The sequence below is a fragment of the Contarinia nasturtii genome, unplaced genomic scaffold, assembly GCF_009176525.2.
Source record: "Contarinia nasturtii isolate CC-2019 unplaced genomic scaffold, AAFC_CNas_1.1 Cnas_scaffold_1699, whole genome shotgun sequence".
In the NCBI taxonomy this organism is placed as follows: Eukaryota; Metazoa; Arthropoda; class Insecta; order Diptera; family Cecidomyiidae; genus Contarinia; species Contarinia nasturtii.
This window is the reverse complement of record NW_022199032.1, coordinates 2,715,378-2,734,035: the sequence shown is the minus strand read 5'-3', so window position 1 is coordinate 2,734,035 and position 18,658 is coordinate 2,715,378. Positions and strand designations below refer to the sequence as shown.

General features: G+C 31.9%; 2 protein-coding genes across 2 annotated transcripts; both read right to left on the bottom strand.

The window, feature by feature from the left end:
- Positions 1-5,146: 5,146 nt before the first annotated feature.
- On the bottom strand, positions 5,147-8,881 carry LOC116346984 (mast cell carboxypeptidase A-like). Its single transcript, XM_031777338.1, has 15 exons — positions 8,777-8,881; positions 8,291-8,546; positions 8,186-8,215; positions 8,011-8,109; positions 7,850-7,948; positions 7,630-7,731; positions 7,487-7,525; positions 7,184-7,213; positions 7,024-7,122; positions 6,862-6,960; positions 6,670-6,798; positions 6,400-6,541; positions 5,836-6,337; positions 5,477-5,777; positions 5,147-5,377 (listed from the first exon to the last, which is right to left on the bottom strand). Exons 1-14 carry the CDS (start codon positions 8,825-8,827, stop codon positions 5,529-5,531), a joined length of 1,926 nt encoding a protein of 641 aa, XP_031633198.1. The 5' UTR covers positions 8,828-8,881; the 3' UTR covers positions 5,147-5,377; positions 5,477-5,528.
- A 798-nt stretch (positions 8,882-9,679) lies between these two features.
- Positions 9,680-12,922, bottom strand: LOC116347093 (esterase B1-like). The gene is made up of 9 exons (XM_031777527.1): positions 12,661-12,922; positions 12,093-12,516; positions 11,640-11,915; positions 11,339-11,439; positions 10,907-11,032; positions 10,471-10,658; positions 10,317-10,409; positions 10,129-10,254; positions 9,680-10,064 (listed from the first exon to the last, which is right to left on the bottom strand). Exons 1-9 carry the CDS (start codon positions 12,850-12,852, stop codon positions 9,815-9,817), a joined length of 1,776 nt encoding a protein of 591 aa, XP_031633387.1. The 5' UTR covers positions 12,853-12,922; the 3' UTR covers positions 9,680-9,814.
- Positions 12,923-18,658: the final 5,736 nt, after the last annotated feature.

The window sequence follows — 18,658 nt, the reverse complement described above, 5'->3', positions numbered from 1 at the left end:
ATTCCATTCAAATTTACCTTTGCCTCATTTATTCATTTCTACCCCCCACTCTCTCTCTCTCTCCTTTTCCATTCTACCACCAACCATGTTCAGAAGAGATTCTTGGCTGAGGCACACGATAAATTACAAATAACAGCATCACCATCAAAATCATCGATGGCAGCAGAAAACGAAACATTTATATATGACATTGCGGGTATTGAACTTTACCCCATTGTTTGAATCAACGCACATCAGAATGCCAAACTTCTAACAACAATTCATGAATATTGTTGTTGGTTTGATTGTGTTCCAACATTTTGTAGCCACCAATAGGAAAAACACCGGGCGAAAAGTGTAAAAATACGAAAATAAAATGAAACGGAACGTAAAATCGAAAAGAAAAACATTCGGCACACAATAAGATTTATCTGCGTTACTGAGTTGCGAAAACATCAGAAACTCAATGAAACCGGCACGCACTCGAACGAACACACACACACACAATGATTTATTTAAACGTTACCAGAGTTGTTGTCCCACATGTTTATGGAAGATGAAGAAAGAAAAAAAAATAATATGTATATATGCGCGTCTGAGTGGTGTTAAAATTGTATTGTATATACAAATAGAAATGATTTACGGCTGCCAAATTTCGAGTGAATGAGCAACATTTTAAACTATTTACTCAAACCATTGTGGAGGCCAAGCAGCCAACTTAAATACTAAATGCGGAAAATCATTTTCTTTTTTTCATCGCTCACTTTCTCTCAAAACTGAAAACCAAATAAAAAGTTGCTGAAAGAAAAAGCGGCTGTAATTTTTTATGAATTTTCCTTTTGCATGTCTTTAGAGAGGCGCTTATGCTTCGAGATTTTGTTCTTGTTGCTTTGCCTTCCAATATTCTCCTTTTTTGGGTGGTTGAAATGTGTGTTTGACACAAAAAAAAGAAAAGAAACCAGTTCAGATATACGGTGCGTCATTTATCAGTGTCAAGCATTTTATAACTTAACGAAATCGAAAAAAGCGAAGTGTCACGAATGCGAATGAAATAAAAACATACCGCTGCGTATATATTCAAAGGAATATGCGAAAAACTTTGCGAATATTTACAGTGTTCAGTTATGCAATGTGAACCATCAACATGTATATATCTGCAGTGAATAGTGTTGACATGGTTTGCTTTCATAATCCAGAGACATTCACAAGGTCATTTTGTTGCATTTGCACAGGCCGATTTGATAAAGTGACACATCCACAGACAAAACCATTCAATTTTCTTAATACCAATTTGGGTGTAGTTGGTCTTTTAATTAGTTTAAAAATATTTAAGTTTGAAATTAGAATAGAGGTCACATTTATGGCTTTTATCGATAAAAGAATAGAAAACTTTTGTCCGATCAATGTCAAATCCGTATTTCAATTGAAGAATAAAAAAACGGTCGTTTTTTCGTTTGTTTTTCAATTTGGGTTTTGTACGATTGACAAATTCAAATTTTCATTCGCATCGAAAGTTTTTCCGTTGAAAATCGACTTACTATGGCATCCACCAAAGATAAAGAAAGAATAATATGTGCGTAAATAAGGCTATCCTTGACATTTTCATCACTTGAATGGATCTCTTTTTCTGTGTCTTTCTCGCGTACACTCTTCCGTCTCTTCGTTTATGCCACTCTTTTTATTATTACGAATTATGAATCAAGTTACAAAGTTAACAATGGCAATGACGATCTTTTCACTTCAATTCACTCGCACAATCTCCATTGTTGTTGTAAATCATCTGCTTTCAGAAGCGAATTTATGCGATAATAATATATAGGATTTTTTTATGACTTGCGTGTATGTGTGTTTGTGTGTTTATGTATAGATTGTGTCGATTGTGTAGTAAGCTCTTTGCAGCCGAAATTCAATGGACGAATCCATTTACTGAATACACACACTGTATGGGTCTATTGTTTATATTGGATAAATTGGTCGTATCGGCATGACTTATCTCTATTTATGTTCATATGCGTGTATGGCTACGTATTCATTTGACTTGTAAATAATTCAAATTTTCCACCCGATTAAGATAACTCACATGTCAAATTGACTTTTTTTTTCCACAGCGACTACATTCATCGATCTTATTCGTCATATTTCATCTTGTACAAACTAATATATAAATAGATTGTTTTCCTCTCGACAACAAATTCCCCTTTCAATTCTCGCCGTGTTGAATATTTAAAATCCTAAAAACATTGCACTACCACCACCATCTTTCTCCGCATCCCAATTCTCTTCTATCGCTTCGCATCCATTTCGAGTTGGTAAATTACTATTTTGAATAAACATCGAACACTAAATATCTACATGTTGAGTAATTAACAATTAACAAGAATGTCATGTTATAATCTCTTGTCATCATATTCAATAGTTATTCAGCTAATCGAACCCAACTACCGTTTAAAATGTATGTGTATTTTCGACACAGTCACACAATCAAGATCGATTATTTCGATTCGGTAAAATCTGATTGAAAACTGTTTATCGAACCAGCGTTTCCTGTATAGTGTTGACAGTTTCAGTATTTCGTTTGGAACATGTTCAATCTCTTGCTCGCTTCGATGGAAAATAATTAAATATACCACAAAATCCAACACCATAATTACAATTTTCTAAAAATAAACATACCGAATAATGTGTACACGTTACATGTATATATATGCATACATTTAATATTGAACACTGACCCAACAATCAACAATCGGAAGAGTAAACGGGCAAAGACACTGCTTAATGTGTAGGTGTGAAAGAACGAAACGCAAAATTTCAACTAGAGAAGATGAGTTTTATTTTGTGCGCTTTGGATTTTGTGCATTGAAATAAATGCTGTTATTCATCCCAGTATGGATGATAGTGGAAGCGTGCGTCTCGTATTCCTTGCTATATGGGATTTAAAGATTTATCATTTGTTAGGTGAATGGACGTGAAATTTAAATCCGATAAAACCAAACAAAATGAATATTTGTATCAACGAATTCCAATAGTGTGAGATGGTAATTTTAGAATCCATTTAAATCGCCTTGAAGCGCATGTTTGACTATCTGACGTTTGACACGACGGTAAAGAATGGATATTGGTTAGAAATAAAAATCGCCAACAATATGGTTGCGTGTGTTTGAATGCAATAGTGCAATTACTCAATTTCCCACTATATAATTTTGCAAAAGCAATTTGGCGTAACAATGTTGTGTGGTTTATGGCGTTGGTATAAATGCATGTTTAAAGTTTATTGGAGATATATCGGGAATTAAATTACTAAATTTTACATGTTGTTGCACAGACCACCCCGAGCACAAACAACAACATTGAATATTTATCCAACAAATTTATTTACACATGATTTGCCATATTCGTATCGAAATTTTGAAAACGAGCACTTTCAAATGCAATATATTTTGTGCGCTTTTTTTGCTTTTATTAGATTTAAAAAAATACCACTTAGATAACTGGGGATTTGGCAAAAGAATTGCAATATTGATTCTAGGATTGTTGTGCAAGTAAATTCTAAAAATGTTAATACTTTGAAGAGCAAAAGAAAAAGAAGCACAACATGGATCTAAAATATTGTAAGTTAAATGAAGCGCTAATAAAATTCTTTTTTTTCCTCTAACTTTGAATCCTTTTGCAATTCATCCATTTACATTTCCCCAAGCATGATATAGAAAAAGCTTTCAGTCACATATTTTCTTTACATATGCTTCTATGCGTTAGACGAATTGTTGATTCACATTGAACAAATAATGCCAGTTCATGCATACATTTAGAAGTATTATTATGTATGCCAATAACATACAAATTCGGGAATAAAGGGAACTTTTAAAGCGTTTTTCATAATTTCCGGAAGAACACAATTCATTTTTCTCAAAGTGCTCTTCAGTGCAAAGAATAGATTGACAGTTTTATTGGTTACAACATTTCTAATGCAATAAAATTGCAATTAGATGAGGGCTTATATTTAACATTGCTATCATTCCATCTGTCATTAAAGTGAAAATGTGACACTCAATAAAGTGATGGCCACACATGCATACACGTCAAATTGACCAACTGCGTTATTTTTAAAAGGAAAATTTTATTTTTATACTATACTCATCGCGGAAAGAGCAACATTTATTGCATATTGTATGGCGGTAATCGCGACACATAGATCAAACAATATAGCATGTCATTTTCAAATCGATCTTGTAACGGAATTTATTCGTTTCTTACATATATTTTTCCGCCTTCTATCTTTTACGAAGATGTAATAAAATTGAAGTAAATGATCCATAAATGTGGCGATAATGTGGAACTAGAGACAACGATGCGAGTGTATAAATGTGTGTTGTAATAAAAATTTATGTGATTATACGTTGCATTATATTTGCAATAGTAGTTAGGAACAAACGGAGAGGTAAACAATAAACGTATCACAATTAGAAGTGAACAAAATGCTTCAAAAATTTACAAAACATATCGTCTATAAATTATATGAATGTTTTTGAATGAAAATCAAATTAGTAGTATAATACATTAGTATGTCGAGCTGCTTCTTATATTTCGAATTCAGTACTTTGGTTATTGTTTGCAACTAGGGGACGGAAACCATTAGCTAGTTTTTTATATTTCAAGTAAAAACTAGGAAAATTAGAAAAAAACTAGCAAAAACTAGAAAAATTAGCAAAAATTATTTGATCCGCCATTTTGATATTCTGCCATGATTTGGTGACCAAATCAATTTTACAAGTCGACTATTGAAAGAAACAGGTACTTTATGCACGATTTTGTGTTAAAAAAGAATAATTAAACTAATTTTCACTATTATAAGTGTATATTTATTCAAAACACATAAAAATATGTCTGAACAACAAAACGTCAAAATACTTCATTGTGTCAGTACAATCATTTGATTGTCATTTGACAGAACAAAAAACTAGAAAACTAGCAATTTCATAAAGGAATATTAGCATTATTAGATTATTCAAGCAATAAACTAGTAAATTAGCTAAAAACTAGTAAATTAGCTATAAACTAGAAAAACTAGCATTGGTTTCTCTCCCCTAGGTTTGCAATGGAACTTCCATCGACCAACAATAAAAAAATGTGTATTTTTCGTTAGGCATTGGTATATTATTTCTAAAAAATGACTTGTTTTTCTTGTTTTATTGCAAGAAAAAATTAATCAGACGGATTCATGGAAAAAATCTTTTTAATTCAAGTTTTTTAGTTCTCAAACGTGTCGCTCTGATTGGTGATCGATTCATATATCTGTAATTTTATCAATCTTTAATGGTTTTGTTTTTTCTTTGACTTTCAAAATATCATTTGTTTCGGTCTCTGTGATGATACCCACAAAATGGCAGAAGATCATCGACTAATATGGCATATATTTCGTTTGATAAAGTTCATTTGAAATATTAAAAAAATTGATTGTAAACTTAATGAAAAAAAGGCTCAATAATTTTTAGGTTACCTGATATTTTATGTCCACTTAAAAATTTGAAAATTCATGTAATGATTAAAATTCATTTGAATTCATTAAAAATGGTTTCCGAAACGGTCCAAATAAATGCTTTTGCTTCTTTTACTGTTTTTTCGATAAAATTTGGTGGCAAAAGGAATCCATAACGTCCTGTGTCACGCAATTCAATTGTATAGCTGTATTTAATGCCAATACTCTTGGCCCATTCACTAGCGACTCCCGTCGGTAAAGCATTAAACATCGACTGTCCTGTTCCAACTTTATAATTTCGATTGTCTACCGCTTTCATGCGCTGCAACATAACAATTTTTTTTATTGAAAAATCAGTGACAAAATTGAAAAATATTTACCTTCGCGCCCTCCTTCCCAACACGTTTTACATCTTTATCATCGTCAGAAGGGTACATTACGTATTGACCATAATTGTGGAAACTGATGAATGCGTTGAATTTGTCTTTAGATGTTTCAAATATGAACTTTTTGACGGCCAATGTTTCAGGCTGAGAGAAAGCCTGTGTTCCACCGTATGTATCGTCGTTTGGATTGCGAACTCTATCACCTTTGCCCCATTCAAAATCAAAGTTTCGATTCAAATCGATCCCAATGGCATCGCACTGATCAATCGGTGCACGATTCTTTCGCCAAAGCCGGTCAATTTCGTGCGAATACTCGTAACCGTCTGGATTGTGAACGGCCAATATATACCAATTTATATTGTGAATATGTGGTTTATTCCAATTTTTAAGCAATTCATTCGCAATGTAAGTAACTGCAGATGTGCTAATCCATTCACGAGCATGAATGCCACCATCAATCCAAACTGCTTTATTATTTTTGTTGTCATTCGATATTCTGTAGAAATTAAATTTATTCATCTATTTCTGTGTTAAATTATGCAACAAATAATTTCGTACTTCAATACTTTGAGCGGCCGTCCTTCGTACGATTCACCAATGGTGTGGAGCGAACAAAGTTTTGGATATTTTGCACGCAAATAGTTCAGAAACGAGATAATATCGTTAAGGCGATGATAGGCAATCCAAGTTAAATCGTGCCCTGAGATCAAGAGATTTGAAATGGAAATACGATCGTTCAATTCGATTTTCTGATTTTCAAGGAAGTTCCAATGAACCATCATGATTTGTATGAAGAAAATTCTTTGATTAAATGATATATTTGCATACCATTTTGTTTTTGTGCCGCTTTAATTTTTTCCTTTGCCGGATTGTTAACAAGCCATTTGTTAATTGTATTCCGCGCAGATGTTATTATTGATATCCAATTGGGCGTTTTGGAAAGAGGAAGTGACATACCTTGATAAAAACATTTGAATGTAACACAATTTTGTTTTAAAAAAAAATTGCCATAAAATTTACCGATATTTTTAGCGAGATCAATTGGAGTCGTGCCATCGCAAGATTCGAGATTTACATCAGCACCATTGTTAACAAGCCAGTCAGCGATTTCTTTATGACCTAAATAATCCTTTGGATTATTCGCACATTTTTTTTTAATTGACTGAAGCTTGTAAATGTTACCGCTTAAAATAGCCAATGTGAGCGCCGTTTCTCCATACTGGTTTTCAAAATTAATATTCACTCCTTGGCCAATGAGCTGCTGTACTAAATTCAAGTCACCTAGTTAACAACAATTACTCAATAAATTTCGAAAAAGAAACTCATTCGACAAAAATGTTACCTAATTCAACTGCGTGAAACAGCTTATCGCCTACGGAGAAAATGATCATTCACCTTATAGATCGTAACCTGTCTAGCGACACGTTATTTATAAACCGATATAGAGATCATCACAATTTATAGATTGTAGTCGATATTTTGAGCACATACATGTGCACTGTTTGAAATTCTAGAATGCAGGATGGTACATCTCGAAATCTCATCCAATGCGCATGTATGTTTCCACTATTTCAATTGAATGATCTCATTTTGATCGGAAAAATTCATTTAAATGCATAAACATGAAATCAATTTCATTGATTACCTTTCTCCGCTGCTTTCATTAAACTTGAATGGACATTTTCTGAAAACAGAAAACGAATAGAGAAAATGGAACGAATCAATTTATTAATGAAAAAACAGTTTTTCAACTCAGAAAAGGTATATTGGTAGTAGATTAGTTCATACCGATGCTTATAGTGCATAGTTTTAGTGGGCATGCTTTCATCAAATTAGGCGCATAGATGTAAGCACCTCGATCAACAAGAAATTTCATCATCTTCAAAGAATCTAACGAAGAAATTAAAGTTATTTCAAATTTGTCTCCCTTTCTAGTTCTTCTTAAGTTTTTGAATTCAAAACACGGTCGCATTATCATCAATTGAACATTTATTTAAATTAAAATTACCGCAACTAGCAGCTATATGCAGGGGTGTGTTGAAATAATTATCTCTTGCATCAATTTCGGCATTGTTTTCAATGAGCATCTTTGCAGCTTCAATATGACCTAAATTAAATTAATTTAGAATGTAATAAAGCTAATATCAACTAATTTCGTTCATAAATAACCATGTTCGGCCGCCCAATGCAGCGCTGTCATCCCGCCATTATCTCTTTCGTTTACATCAACATGACCGGCAATGAGCTTTGACAAACCGACTAAATCATCTAAATGAAATAATGAAATAAAGTTTGAACCAAAAAAACGATCAATATTTTTTATCTATTCCAATGAAATATTTACTTTTTTTGACTGCATCGATAACTTCTTTTCCTAAATAAATGTAAATATAAAATCGGTAAATGTTAGAAATGAAGAGAAATCATCTATGGAGAAGATTTTATTTACCCCGTGGTGTTCGGCGAGCGTTTTGATTGAATGTTTGTCCGTGCAACGTTTTGGGTAACATTGATTTGACCTTAAGCGATAGCAAGTTCATTGAGCTAATACGTGCACGAGCAAATTGAGATTGCATATTTGAACGCGTGAACATTTTTGAGACCGCACAACGGTCAACAAATTGCGCTGTGGATATGAAGGTTGGCTTTACAACCGTCAATTGCCGGGCACCCGTATTTGAAGGAGCCGCCTCACTTTGGAACACCTTTTTAAACAATAAAAATGAATTTTTAGAAATAATTTCAATTAAATATTTGAGTAAAGCTTTATTGACTTCCAATAATAATAAAATTAGATCAAAACAACTGACAATCTGAAAGCTATGGATATTTGTCAGTAGAAAATCGAAAACTATTACGCAATTTCACTCATAAAATAGTAGTAAATATTTTTGGTAAATTGTGATTTTAGACAGAAACAAATAAAGATTCTCACGTGATACTCAAGCAAAGTCAATACCACGACAATTTTAAAAATATGACTCATTTTTTGAAAGAAAAAACTTTCAAAATACAAGAATTTTACTGTTGAACTAAAGTTCGTCTTCAACTTTCTGAAGTCGGATCGATTTCAGTTTCTTTTATACAGATCCTACAACACATCAAATGTTGTTATTTTGTTTTTTGTTTTTTTTTTTTTAAAGAAAATAATATTCATAATAATATAATAAATGATGAAATTGAGTATCGCCATTGCTTCACACAATCTCAATAGGAATTTTGAATAAAATCTTCATCACTCATCAATTGGCTGATAACCTCATGTACTTTATGACATACCATACGTTAGCGATATCAATAAATGTTTTCAGCTATAGAGAAAATCTGCCATATAGATAAATTGCAACAGGGAGAATTATTTTAGAAGAAAATATGTGACTCAATAGAAATGTTCTATTTCATCACCTTTTACAAAAATTATTATTTATATAAATATTATCTGTTTGTTGAATACAAAATATACACAAATATTCACAATATACGGCATAAATCTACACTGAATAATACGTATTTTATACTAACATTGTACACACGTAGTATAGCTTCACAGAATCGAAGGAAGACAGCACGATGTGCCGTTATACACATTTATTTGTGCATATTCTAGACATAGAAGATGATGTAAAAAATTTGGAGGGTAATTACAAAATTGTGTAGGGGGTCCCTGACGATGGCAAAAAAAAGGGTCCTCATTTCCAAAATTGTTGAGGGTTCCTAAAAATATGTGCTCCGAACCCTAGGACGAGGGTCATCACCTATGTATTCTAGATATTCGGCATTTTATTTCAATATTTACCTTAAAAGTAGTATACGTTTGAACATAAAATAATCTTGCATATAATATTTGACATTTTCTTATTTATTTCTCTTTAACTGAACATTTAATGACGTATTACCATTGCAATTACAAATTGTATTTCAATCGCTGATAAATGTCTATAGACTAAAAAGTGTGAGTTGTATTTTATCAAGTTTATTTGGGGTACTTCATGTCGTGTAGCTGCTCAATTTGTGTTTTTTTCGGGACATCTCCATGGCTTTCAACCAAATGTTTCACTTTCTCGATAATTTGGTCCAAAAACTTCGTTCTGCCTTCAGTCAATCCTTTGCCTGCAATTAAACCAGAATTCGTCACATCGACAAAATCAAATTCATCTGCTTTGCTCGAACGTTCAATTGGTTTGAATTCTTCAGTCATCAGATCATCATTATGTATTGGTTTTCTGTAATTTGCGAAACGACAATCATATGAATCAAAAATAAACATTCAAATTATAATTGTATTACCCATATTTTATAAAGTTCGTGTATAGTTTTTGTACCATATTCATTGCTTTAAAAGCTTTTGCGTGATCTTGGTCAATGTCCTTATTTTCTATTACCTTTTTTGCGTTATAAAAATATAGGGTGGTTCTGAAATTTTTTTTTTTTTTTATATTATTGTGTTCGTGAATTATGTTATGCGATAAAATTACGTAAATGCATAGGGAAGTTCCTCTGCATGACCAGCAATCGGAAAATCTTTTGGGAACTCTGGATGTGGATTCATTATGGTATGAAGTGAAAATCTACGAAGAATTTCAGTCGGTATATTTACATTATATCATACTTTTTACCGTAAGAACTAACCGATGGTAAAAGGTGTCCTTTTTGGAAATAGCAACATGCCGCTCCATCCATTTTTCTATGGTATATGCATAGTAGAGATCTGAGTCCAGCATAAGACGTTGTCTGAGTAGCTCTTGATCGGGAGTTGATTCATTGAATTTGAAGTAATAATTGTGGAGTTCTTTCATCACATTTTTAAGATATGCAGGCTACAATAAAGAATATCGTCAGTTAAAACTCTGGTTAATCGATATAAAATATTATTTTACAATGAATACTTTATTTAAATAGATATTTATTTGAGTTTGAAATGATATTTTTCATCGATTAACCAGAGTTTTTTCACATTCTATATTTTTTAAGAGTATATTTTCTTTTCGTTTGTAATTAAATTTTTCATAACATATTTAAGAATTCTTACAAAAACATGTTAAATAATAGAAGTACTTTTACTTACTTTTTTGTCAATTATTGATTTATAACCAAAAATAGGTAAATCAATATTGAAATCTTTGATAAAATTGCGCACGGCAGTTGGGTCTTTATAATCTGTTCCTCCGATCTCAAATAGTGATAAATATTCCTAAAAAAACAATAAAACGTTGAACAACAAAGCTCAAATGCATGAGAGACAAACAAATGAGATGAAATTCGCAAAAAAAACTATAAATAGCATCTGAATTGATAGTTGTTGTCAGTAAGTTTTTGTAAACACATTTAAAATTTTGTTGAATTTGAAAATGAAAATATTTCAAGTAAGACAATTTTACAATAATTTTATATCGGCGACGAACGTTATAGTTGTTTTTTTAAATAAGTATGAAAAAAATAAAAAAAGTAACACGTATGTATATGATGAATGTGTTGACAGTATATATTTAAAACTTACATATTTTGTAATCGTATAGTACGCAGTTTTGTTGATACTCTTTGTTTTTTCTAGTGCAGTCATTGGATCATCAACAATTATTGGACGTATTGAACTTCGTTCTATAAATCAATAAAAGAATAGCATACATTATATTGAGCTTACATGATTCATTTGAAATGAGACAAAATAGTACGCTATTGGCACTTTGTGATTTTGTGACAACGAAACAACTTTTCTTCATACAAAATCATTGAGGTAGCGTCTAACGTTACCTTAATATAAAACATACTTTTCAATTTTAATGAAATATTTGACTTACTTTCAACCACGGGAGTCCACACCGAATATTTCCGTACGTATGTTTCTTGAAAAAAATTGACGATTTCGCTGGCATTTACATCTTTTAGAAAATCGATCAGTGTTTTATCACTGGGATTGCCATTGTTATGTTTTTTGTAAAGCTCCTTCATCAAACATTTATGGTCGCCTTTCTGATAGTTATGATATTTATTTGGTGCTCCACTTAGGAGGAGAATTTGGTTGAAGCATTTTGATGATTCATTATTGAGCAAATGGAAACCAGCAGAGTTTGCCCCTTAAAATAGAATTAAAAACATATTCGTCATGCTATTGTTTGAAATAATTTCTGTTTTTGTGAAACATGAATGGCACAGCTGTTTTGTGGAAAAACACATGTTGTTCGAAGATCAGAGTATCCAAATATTCAAGATACCAAAAATATATATTATTTTAAATTTTAAAATTCACACACCTACGCTAAGTCCCATAAGTGTAATTTTCTTATTGTCTCCACCAAACGACTCGATATTATCGTAAGCCCATTTCATAGCAAGCTGTTGGTCTTTTAATCCCATATTTCCCGAATATTCTGGTGTTCCCAAGGACAAAAAACCGAATATTCCGAGTCGAAAGTTTACAGTCACTAAGATAACTTCATTCTCCATCATAAAATCCGGTCCATAAATGAAATCGCTACCAGATCCACTCGCAAAACTACCACCAGGTAGAAAAAATACCACTGGCAACTTTTTTTTTTGCTCAAGAATTGGCACAAAAACATTGAGCGTTAAACAATCTTCGGAGGTTTCTTTACCCTTTTTCGAGGGTTGGGGGCACCAAATACCATATTCAAATGCGTTTTTTATTTCTGTCCATTTTTCTACAGGTTCTGGTGCCTATGAAAATGATTCAAGGTTAAAGTAAATATAATTTTTCAAATAGACATGTGTCACATGTTGAAAAGAGCGATTTCCCCATTAGATTATGATGCGCTTCTCAGATATCATCGGCAAATTCAAATTTGGAAGGAAATTTCATACCTTAAATCGAAGTTCACCAACAGGAGGCTTGGCGTATGGGATGCCTCTGTACGAATAATATGGTTTATTGTACCAAATTGTACTTTTCACCCTACCACGAATCGGGCCTGATTTGGTGTCTACTATTTCAGTAAAACCATTCGCCATGTTCAGCACAGTCGAGCACAAGAGAAATATGCTTAATCGCAACATATTTAAAAATACAATAGAATACGACAATATTCGATTAATGAAACTTCAACTTTTCAATCTAATTGTCAAAAACTTATTGATAGAACAGCGACATCAACAACCATTTTTATATGCAAAATTGTTTGCCAATCATTATCGTTAACCAAGTAAGTATTTCGAATATTTGTAAAATAAACACATTGAAAGTGAAACACAATACAAAATATTCTACATTCGTCTTCCATACCTTATAAATATAATATTGTAATAATGATTCGGTTAAGTTTTATTTACACACGTAGTTTGCACGAAAACACGTAGGCAAGCTTGTTTGTTTCAAGGGCTCCTTCGTTTTTAAATAATCCAACAGTTGATATTTCACAATATATGCGATACTGAAAAAGTTTTAATAATCTAATACTTAAAAAGATTAGATTTGATTAGATTTATTTTATCATCAAGAGACATTCATCAACATTTTTACAGAATGTATAAATATAAAATCCTCAAATTTAGTAAAAAATATTATGAATCTCGATTAAAAAGTTGAATAAATAGGTAAAGAAAAATAATTTGTTCGGTATAAATATCAGTAGATAATTATGTGATCAGACCAGAAGTTAGAATAGGTTTTTTTCATATACGTATTATTTTTTTAGGTTTTTATTTGATATTTGTATTACTTGATGTGTACCAAGTTATTCATTGGTTAGAGCACATCCATGGGTTGGCTGTTTACTCAAAATAGACTTTTATTTGCCTACGAACATACATAAGTCTCAAATTAAGACTCTTTATAGCAAAAAGTAAAAAATAATAACAAGGTTATACGTGTCAAATAAATATTCACTATAATCAATATATGAAACATTGGATGACTTTTATGAAATTAAAGAATTTATAATAAGTGTAAAATATTTATAAATCAAATTAGTAAAAAAAAATTCAATAATATTTTTCATAAAAAAATAAAGCAAATGACACCACTGATAATATTTGCTGTGTATTTAGCTCTTCTGTCAATGCAAAACAGAAAATATTAGTGAAACACTATAGTGTTTACATATATATACGACAAGACAACAATCGCGAAAAAAATAGTAATATTAGCCTAATAAATGACTCCTGAACTTTTAAATAATATTTTGCTTTTTAGTTTTATCGATTTTTGAGATGCTTTTTTTAATTTACCGGTGTTTTTTGCTGGCCAACTTTTCTCCCTATGGTACATGATATTTTCCCCCCCATGCAGTTCCATGAGTACATCCCAATCAGATAAAATTAGTTCTCACTTCTTGTGATTACTAACCACAATATACAAAAAAAATATTCTTTTATTTTCAACTGAACTTCAGATCACTTTAATCAAATCCACTGTAAAAATGAAATCCATTCAATTCCATCGAGTGTGGATCGAGAAAATACATTTTGTTCCACCCTATTGTGATTTAAAAATCGATCGTTTCAATTATGCTTTTGATATACTTTTGTTTATTTTGTACCAAATCGAAAAAAAGGTTGCAATTGTTTCTGTACCATTTGAAATGCATACAATAGGCCACACACTGCATTGAAAAATATGTAGAAAAACCATGGAGCGGTTAAACTGATTTAAAAATCAAACACGTTTACAATTATCCGGAGTGTATTTCGCATTGAGTGCCACACGGATTGTGTTTTGTGGACATGTTGTGTTGAACTTCGGTTCGACTAATCGATATGCACAACGTTGTACAGCATATTAAGTTACAGATAATCTTTCCAAATAATGGCATACAGCTCCCAAAAACAATCCAAACTAAATTGGATATGTTGATAAATTTCAATTGTGCTAAACTGATTGCTATAGATCTCATATCTCATTCTTTCTCATTCACAGCATCTATTCCACAAATGCAAATAATTTCAAATTAATAAAAGCCGTATTGTGTTCGTAGCAACACTGTATTAATTTCTATATTGTATCGTGATATGGAAATGTATGAAAACAGCAAGAAAGAAAAAAAGTACAAACGTGAAGCAGATTTTTGAAAGTTCGTCAGATTTGAGCGCATTATAAAAACAAGCCGAACACGACGAATGGTTCTCAACTTTTTTTTATGCATTACGTGCGAGCTGTGAGAAAATCGTTATTTCGGGCCCAAACACCATTTACATAATTGAAATTTTGTAAGCTAATATCCAATGTACAGAAGCTCAATGCACAGTCAGACACGACTATAATTTAGATATAGGTCTAGCTGGATGCAAATAAATGGACTCAACGTTAATTGAATCGAATATAAAAATAAATTGAATCCCGTCACATTCAAGGGGCATAAATATATACACGTACATCCATATAATATCTGCAAAAGCACATTTCATTTCGGAACACGCACACACATACACATAAGCGACGATAACATAAGCTCACATCATTTCACCGACAAATATAATTTGCAATGATGGTGGATTGTCAAAACCTGTAGAATTTTATCTGATGTGATGAAATATTACAATTTTACCTTACCCTATACGTACACGTGTGTGTGTATAAATCGTCTAAAATGTGCGTGGTCGTTGTCGGTATCGCATTTAAGTTAAGACGCACGGCACTACTCACACTAACAATATTAAAACTATGGCTAATCGCTCTTAAAGAAGTAAACCAAGTCGTAAAACGAATAAAACCATGTCAAGACACTAAGCCACAACGTGGAAAACTTTTGACTAAACGGACAAATGAACATTGTGTCCCTCTTTGCACCAAAACAACTACAGACACGGTGCCATCAAATACGAATACACATTACACATAGTTAAGCGTTTTCAGCATCAGTGTATCAAACATGAAAATGGGACACACTGCATACCATACCTGATGGCTGTGTACAACTCGCTGAGGCATTTTTATGTTACAAATTGAATTGGCAAAAATTAAATGACAACGAGAATATTGCACGTGAAAAAAAAACGTGGAAACAAGTCAAGTTACAACATACAACATGAGAATACATTATTGCACTATTTAAAATGTAGCGGAAAATTAGTTTCACTCTTTCTATCATTAAAAAGTTAACTCTCTTACCCATGTCAAACTAAATCGTCTGCAATGTAATTTAGTCAACTTAATTTACAGAGCGAATAAAAAAAACCGCGCGACCTAAATAAAATGGTGAAAAGTTCACATGAAATTAGAAAAGTTGTATCAAAATGCGTTTGTAAACCGAAAAAAATGCAAATTGATTCAGTAAAATTTGCAAAATATGTGAAAAATTAAAGCGCGAAAATCATTACTTCACAATTATAACACTTTTTATCGTTTTTAAGTGAGAGAAAAAGGTGTCTGTTTGAATTCTCGTAAATTTTTCGTTGGATAACATATTTATTCTAAAATATGAAAATATTATCGAAAAACTAAAACTAAAAATGGGAGTTCATGTATATTCTATCACAAAATCTCTGTGATGATTTGCTATATATATTACTTTCGTCGGTTCACTGCAGCATGCGATAGGGAAAGTTTTCTTTCGCTTTAAATCATCAGAAATGTGTAAGAAAAATGCAATTTCGGCATTTCGAAACCTGAGAGAGTTTAGATTTTAAATTTTAAAATGAATTATTCATGACAATGAATGGCTTTAGTTGAGTTATTCGTTTGAATGTGGTAGGGAAAAGAGGACAAAAATGAATATGGCCACAAGCAAATGAGAAATGACACTCAACTGAATATTCATGACATTCTCTCTGGCTTTGAAATTACATCCTTAATTTTGGTTTGTGTGAATAGTTTATTTAGAATTGTGAATAATAAATTTCGAAAAGCTAAACGCCCTTAGATTTTGTGTCGACCTGAAACTTCCGTGTACGAATAATTAAAGCAAGAAATTCCAAAACAGTTTCATTTCGATCTCATTGGAAAATGCTGCAAAACGTCATTTTTATTTAAGATAAACTTTGACATTTTCAATTTCTGGAATAGATATGAATTAAATGTTCGACTATGTGAAAATTCACATCGTATGAAATAGTGCATATTGTAAATGATGCTCGAACATTCAACTTATGTTACGTTTTGAAATATTTGAATCATCTTTTAAAGATTTACCACAATTTTCAACCAACTTCACGAAACAATTGAGATATTGACACATTGTTGCTGCGGATAAATCTTTCACTTGAAACTTTTAACAAGAGCGATCGATGACAAGCAGAAAAAAAATCATAGTGATGACTGGACAGAAAAAATATATGAAAATTTAAACGTTTATGAAGATTTATAAATAATAAATACTTAATAATAGACGAAAAAACTGAACTTCATTCAATCAGATCAAGATATAGATTTATATAATGTAAAAGAAAATATATGATTTGCTTCAAACAATTGATGAAGAAGTGTTCGCCACTAAAACTGATACAAGAGCATAAACTACAGCACTTTTAAAAAGTATGTGTTTTTATTCAATTATTTTTCATAAAACTTATCTCGATCAATTTACGTTTGAGAAATTACGAAAGTTGCGACAATTTCACTGCAAGCGTTATTTTTGTTGTGACACCACTGTAGCCAATTGCATTTCCAACTTATTGTATTCAATTCATGGACAGGTTTGATTATGAGAACATGTTTAACGAACATAGGTGGGTAGGGCCGGAAGGGTTGACCAGCAAAAAAGATTTATAAAGTTCAGTGGGGGGAGGGGCAAACCCCATTTTTTCATTTTGCAGAACGGTGTAAGTTTCGGACGCATGTGGGGAGCAAAACTCAGAACATACCTCTGCCCACCTAGGTATAACGAATAAGTCTCAATATTGAGTAGCAATGCAGAACACGATGAATATTTAATTTTCATTTCTCTGCATATTTCAACATCTTTTTCTTGAATTTTTTTTTTCTAATTCAATTCGAAACGTCAATTATGAGTTGAAATGTTGCTTTGTTAATTTTTCATACGCACTAGAATGGTTTTCTTTGATATTTTCATTTTTCTTCTCTCCCACATGCAATCGCAACCTTGCCACTGAATTGAAAACATATGATAGACCACAGATTCAATGTGTAAGTGTTCTTTTATGTATATCTCAAACGAATATTCACGAGAATGATTTTAATGCGAATGAACATGCATTTGTGTGCTCAACAATGCATACAAAGCATGCACTTTCGATATACATATAAAAAAATTGTACTTCAATTTTTATTTTCTACTTTAACAAGTTCAACCACGAATCACGGTACTTATTTTCAACATTTCTCATATGAAATAATGTCAACTTAGGTACAGAGCGTACTGAAATTGAATTGTCGAAATCAAATTTTTGCGCAACAATGCATTCGAAATCAATTCATCAGTTCGTGCATTTTCTCGTACTCTCTTCGCCGTGTGTGTGTGGGTTTGTCTTTTTTTTTTTTTCAATTTAACTTACAGTAGCCATATCTCTATCTCTCTATATCAAGTGTGTTGACATCGATGCAACTGCGTTTTGAATGGCAACCAGATCAGAGATCGTTTTGCTTACGGTGCTTCTGATGCTTTGAAAACTATAATATTCAATCAGCTTCATGTCATCGCAAAATTTAAAAGTACATTTGTCAGTGACAATATCAAGCAACTTTTACCAGTTTTGTATTCATGACACATTCTTCGCCAGAATATTGGTTGCACTAAAGCAGAAACATTAAATGCAATCCAAACGTATGTTATGTTCAAGGAAGCGACTGACTATATGAATCTATTCTTAAGTACAAATCATAAACAACAATCAAGTTATGGAAAATGGAATAAAGTGTTCACATTTAATCAGAAATGAGCTGCCATTGAAATATAGACCTTTGACCCAG

What these genes read in the sequence shown, in the direction of transcription:
- LOC116346984 (XM_031777338.1), bottom strand. Translation starts at nt 8,827, where the DNA reads ATGAGTCATATTTTTAAAATTGTCGTGGTATTGACTTTGCTTGAGTAT. An exon ending in TGACTTTGCTTGAGTATCAC is followed by an intron (nt 8,547 to 8,776) that starts GTGAGAATCTTT and finishes TTGTTTAAAAAG; the next exon opens with GTGTTCCAAAGTGAGGCGGC. An exon ending in AATGAAAGCAGCGGAGAAAG is followed by an intron (nt 7,214 to 7,486) that starts GTAATCAATGAA and finishes TTTTCTCCGTAG; the next exon opens with GCGATAAGCTGTTTCACGCA.
- LOC116347093 (XM_031777527.1), bottom strand. Translation starts at nt 12,852, where the DNA reads ATGTTGCGATTAAGCATATTTCTCTTGTGCTCGACTGTGCTGAACATG. An exon ending in GTGGACTCCCGTGGTTGAAA is followed by an intron (nt 11,440 to 11,639) that starts GTAAGTCAAATA and finishes ATTGATTTATAG; the next exon opens with AACGAAGTTCAATACGTCCA. An exon ending in AATCAATAATTGACAAAAAA is followed by an intron (nt 10,659 to 10,906) that starts GTAAGTAAAAGT and finishes TCTTTATTGTAG; the next exon opens with CCTGCATATCTTAAAAATGT.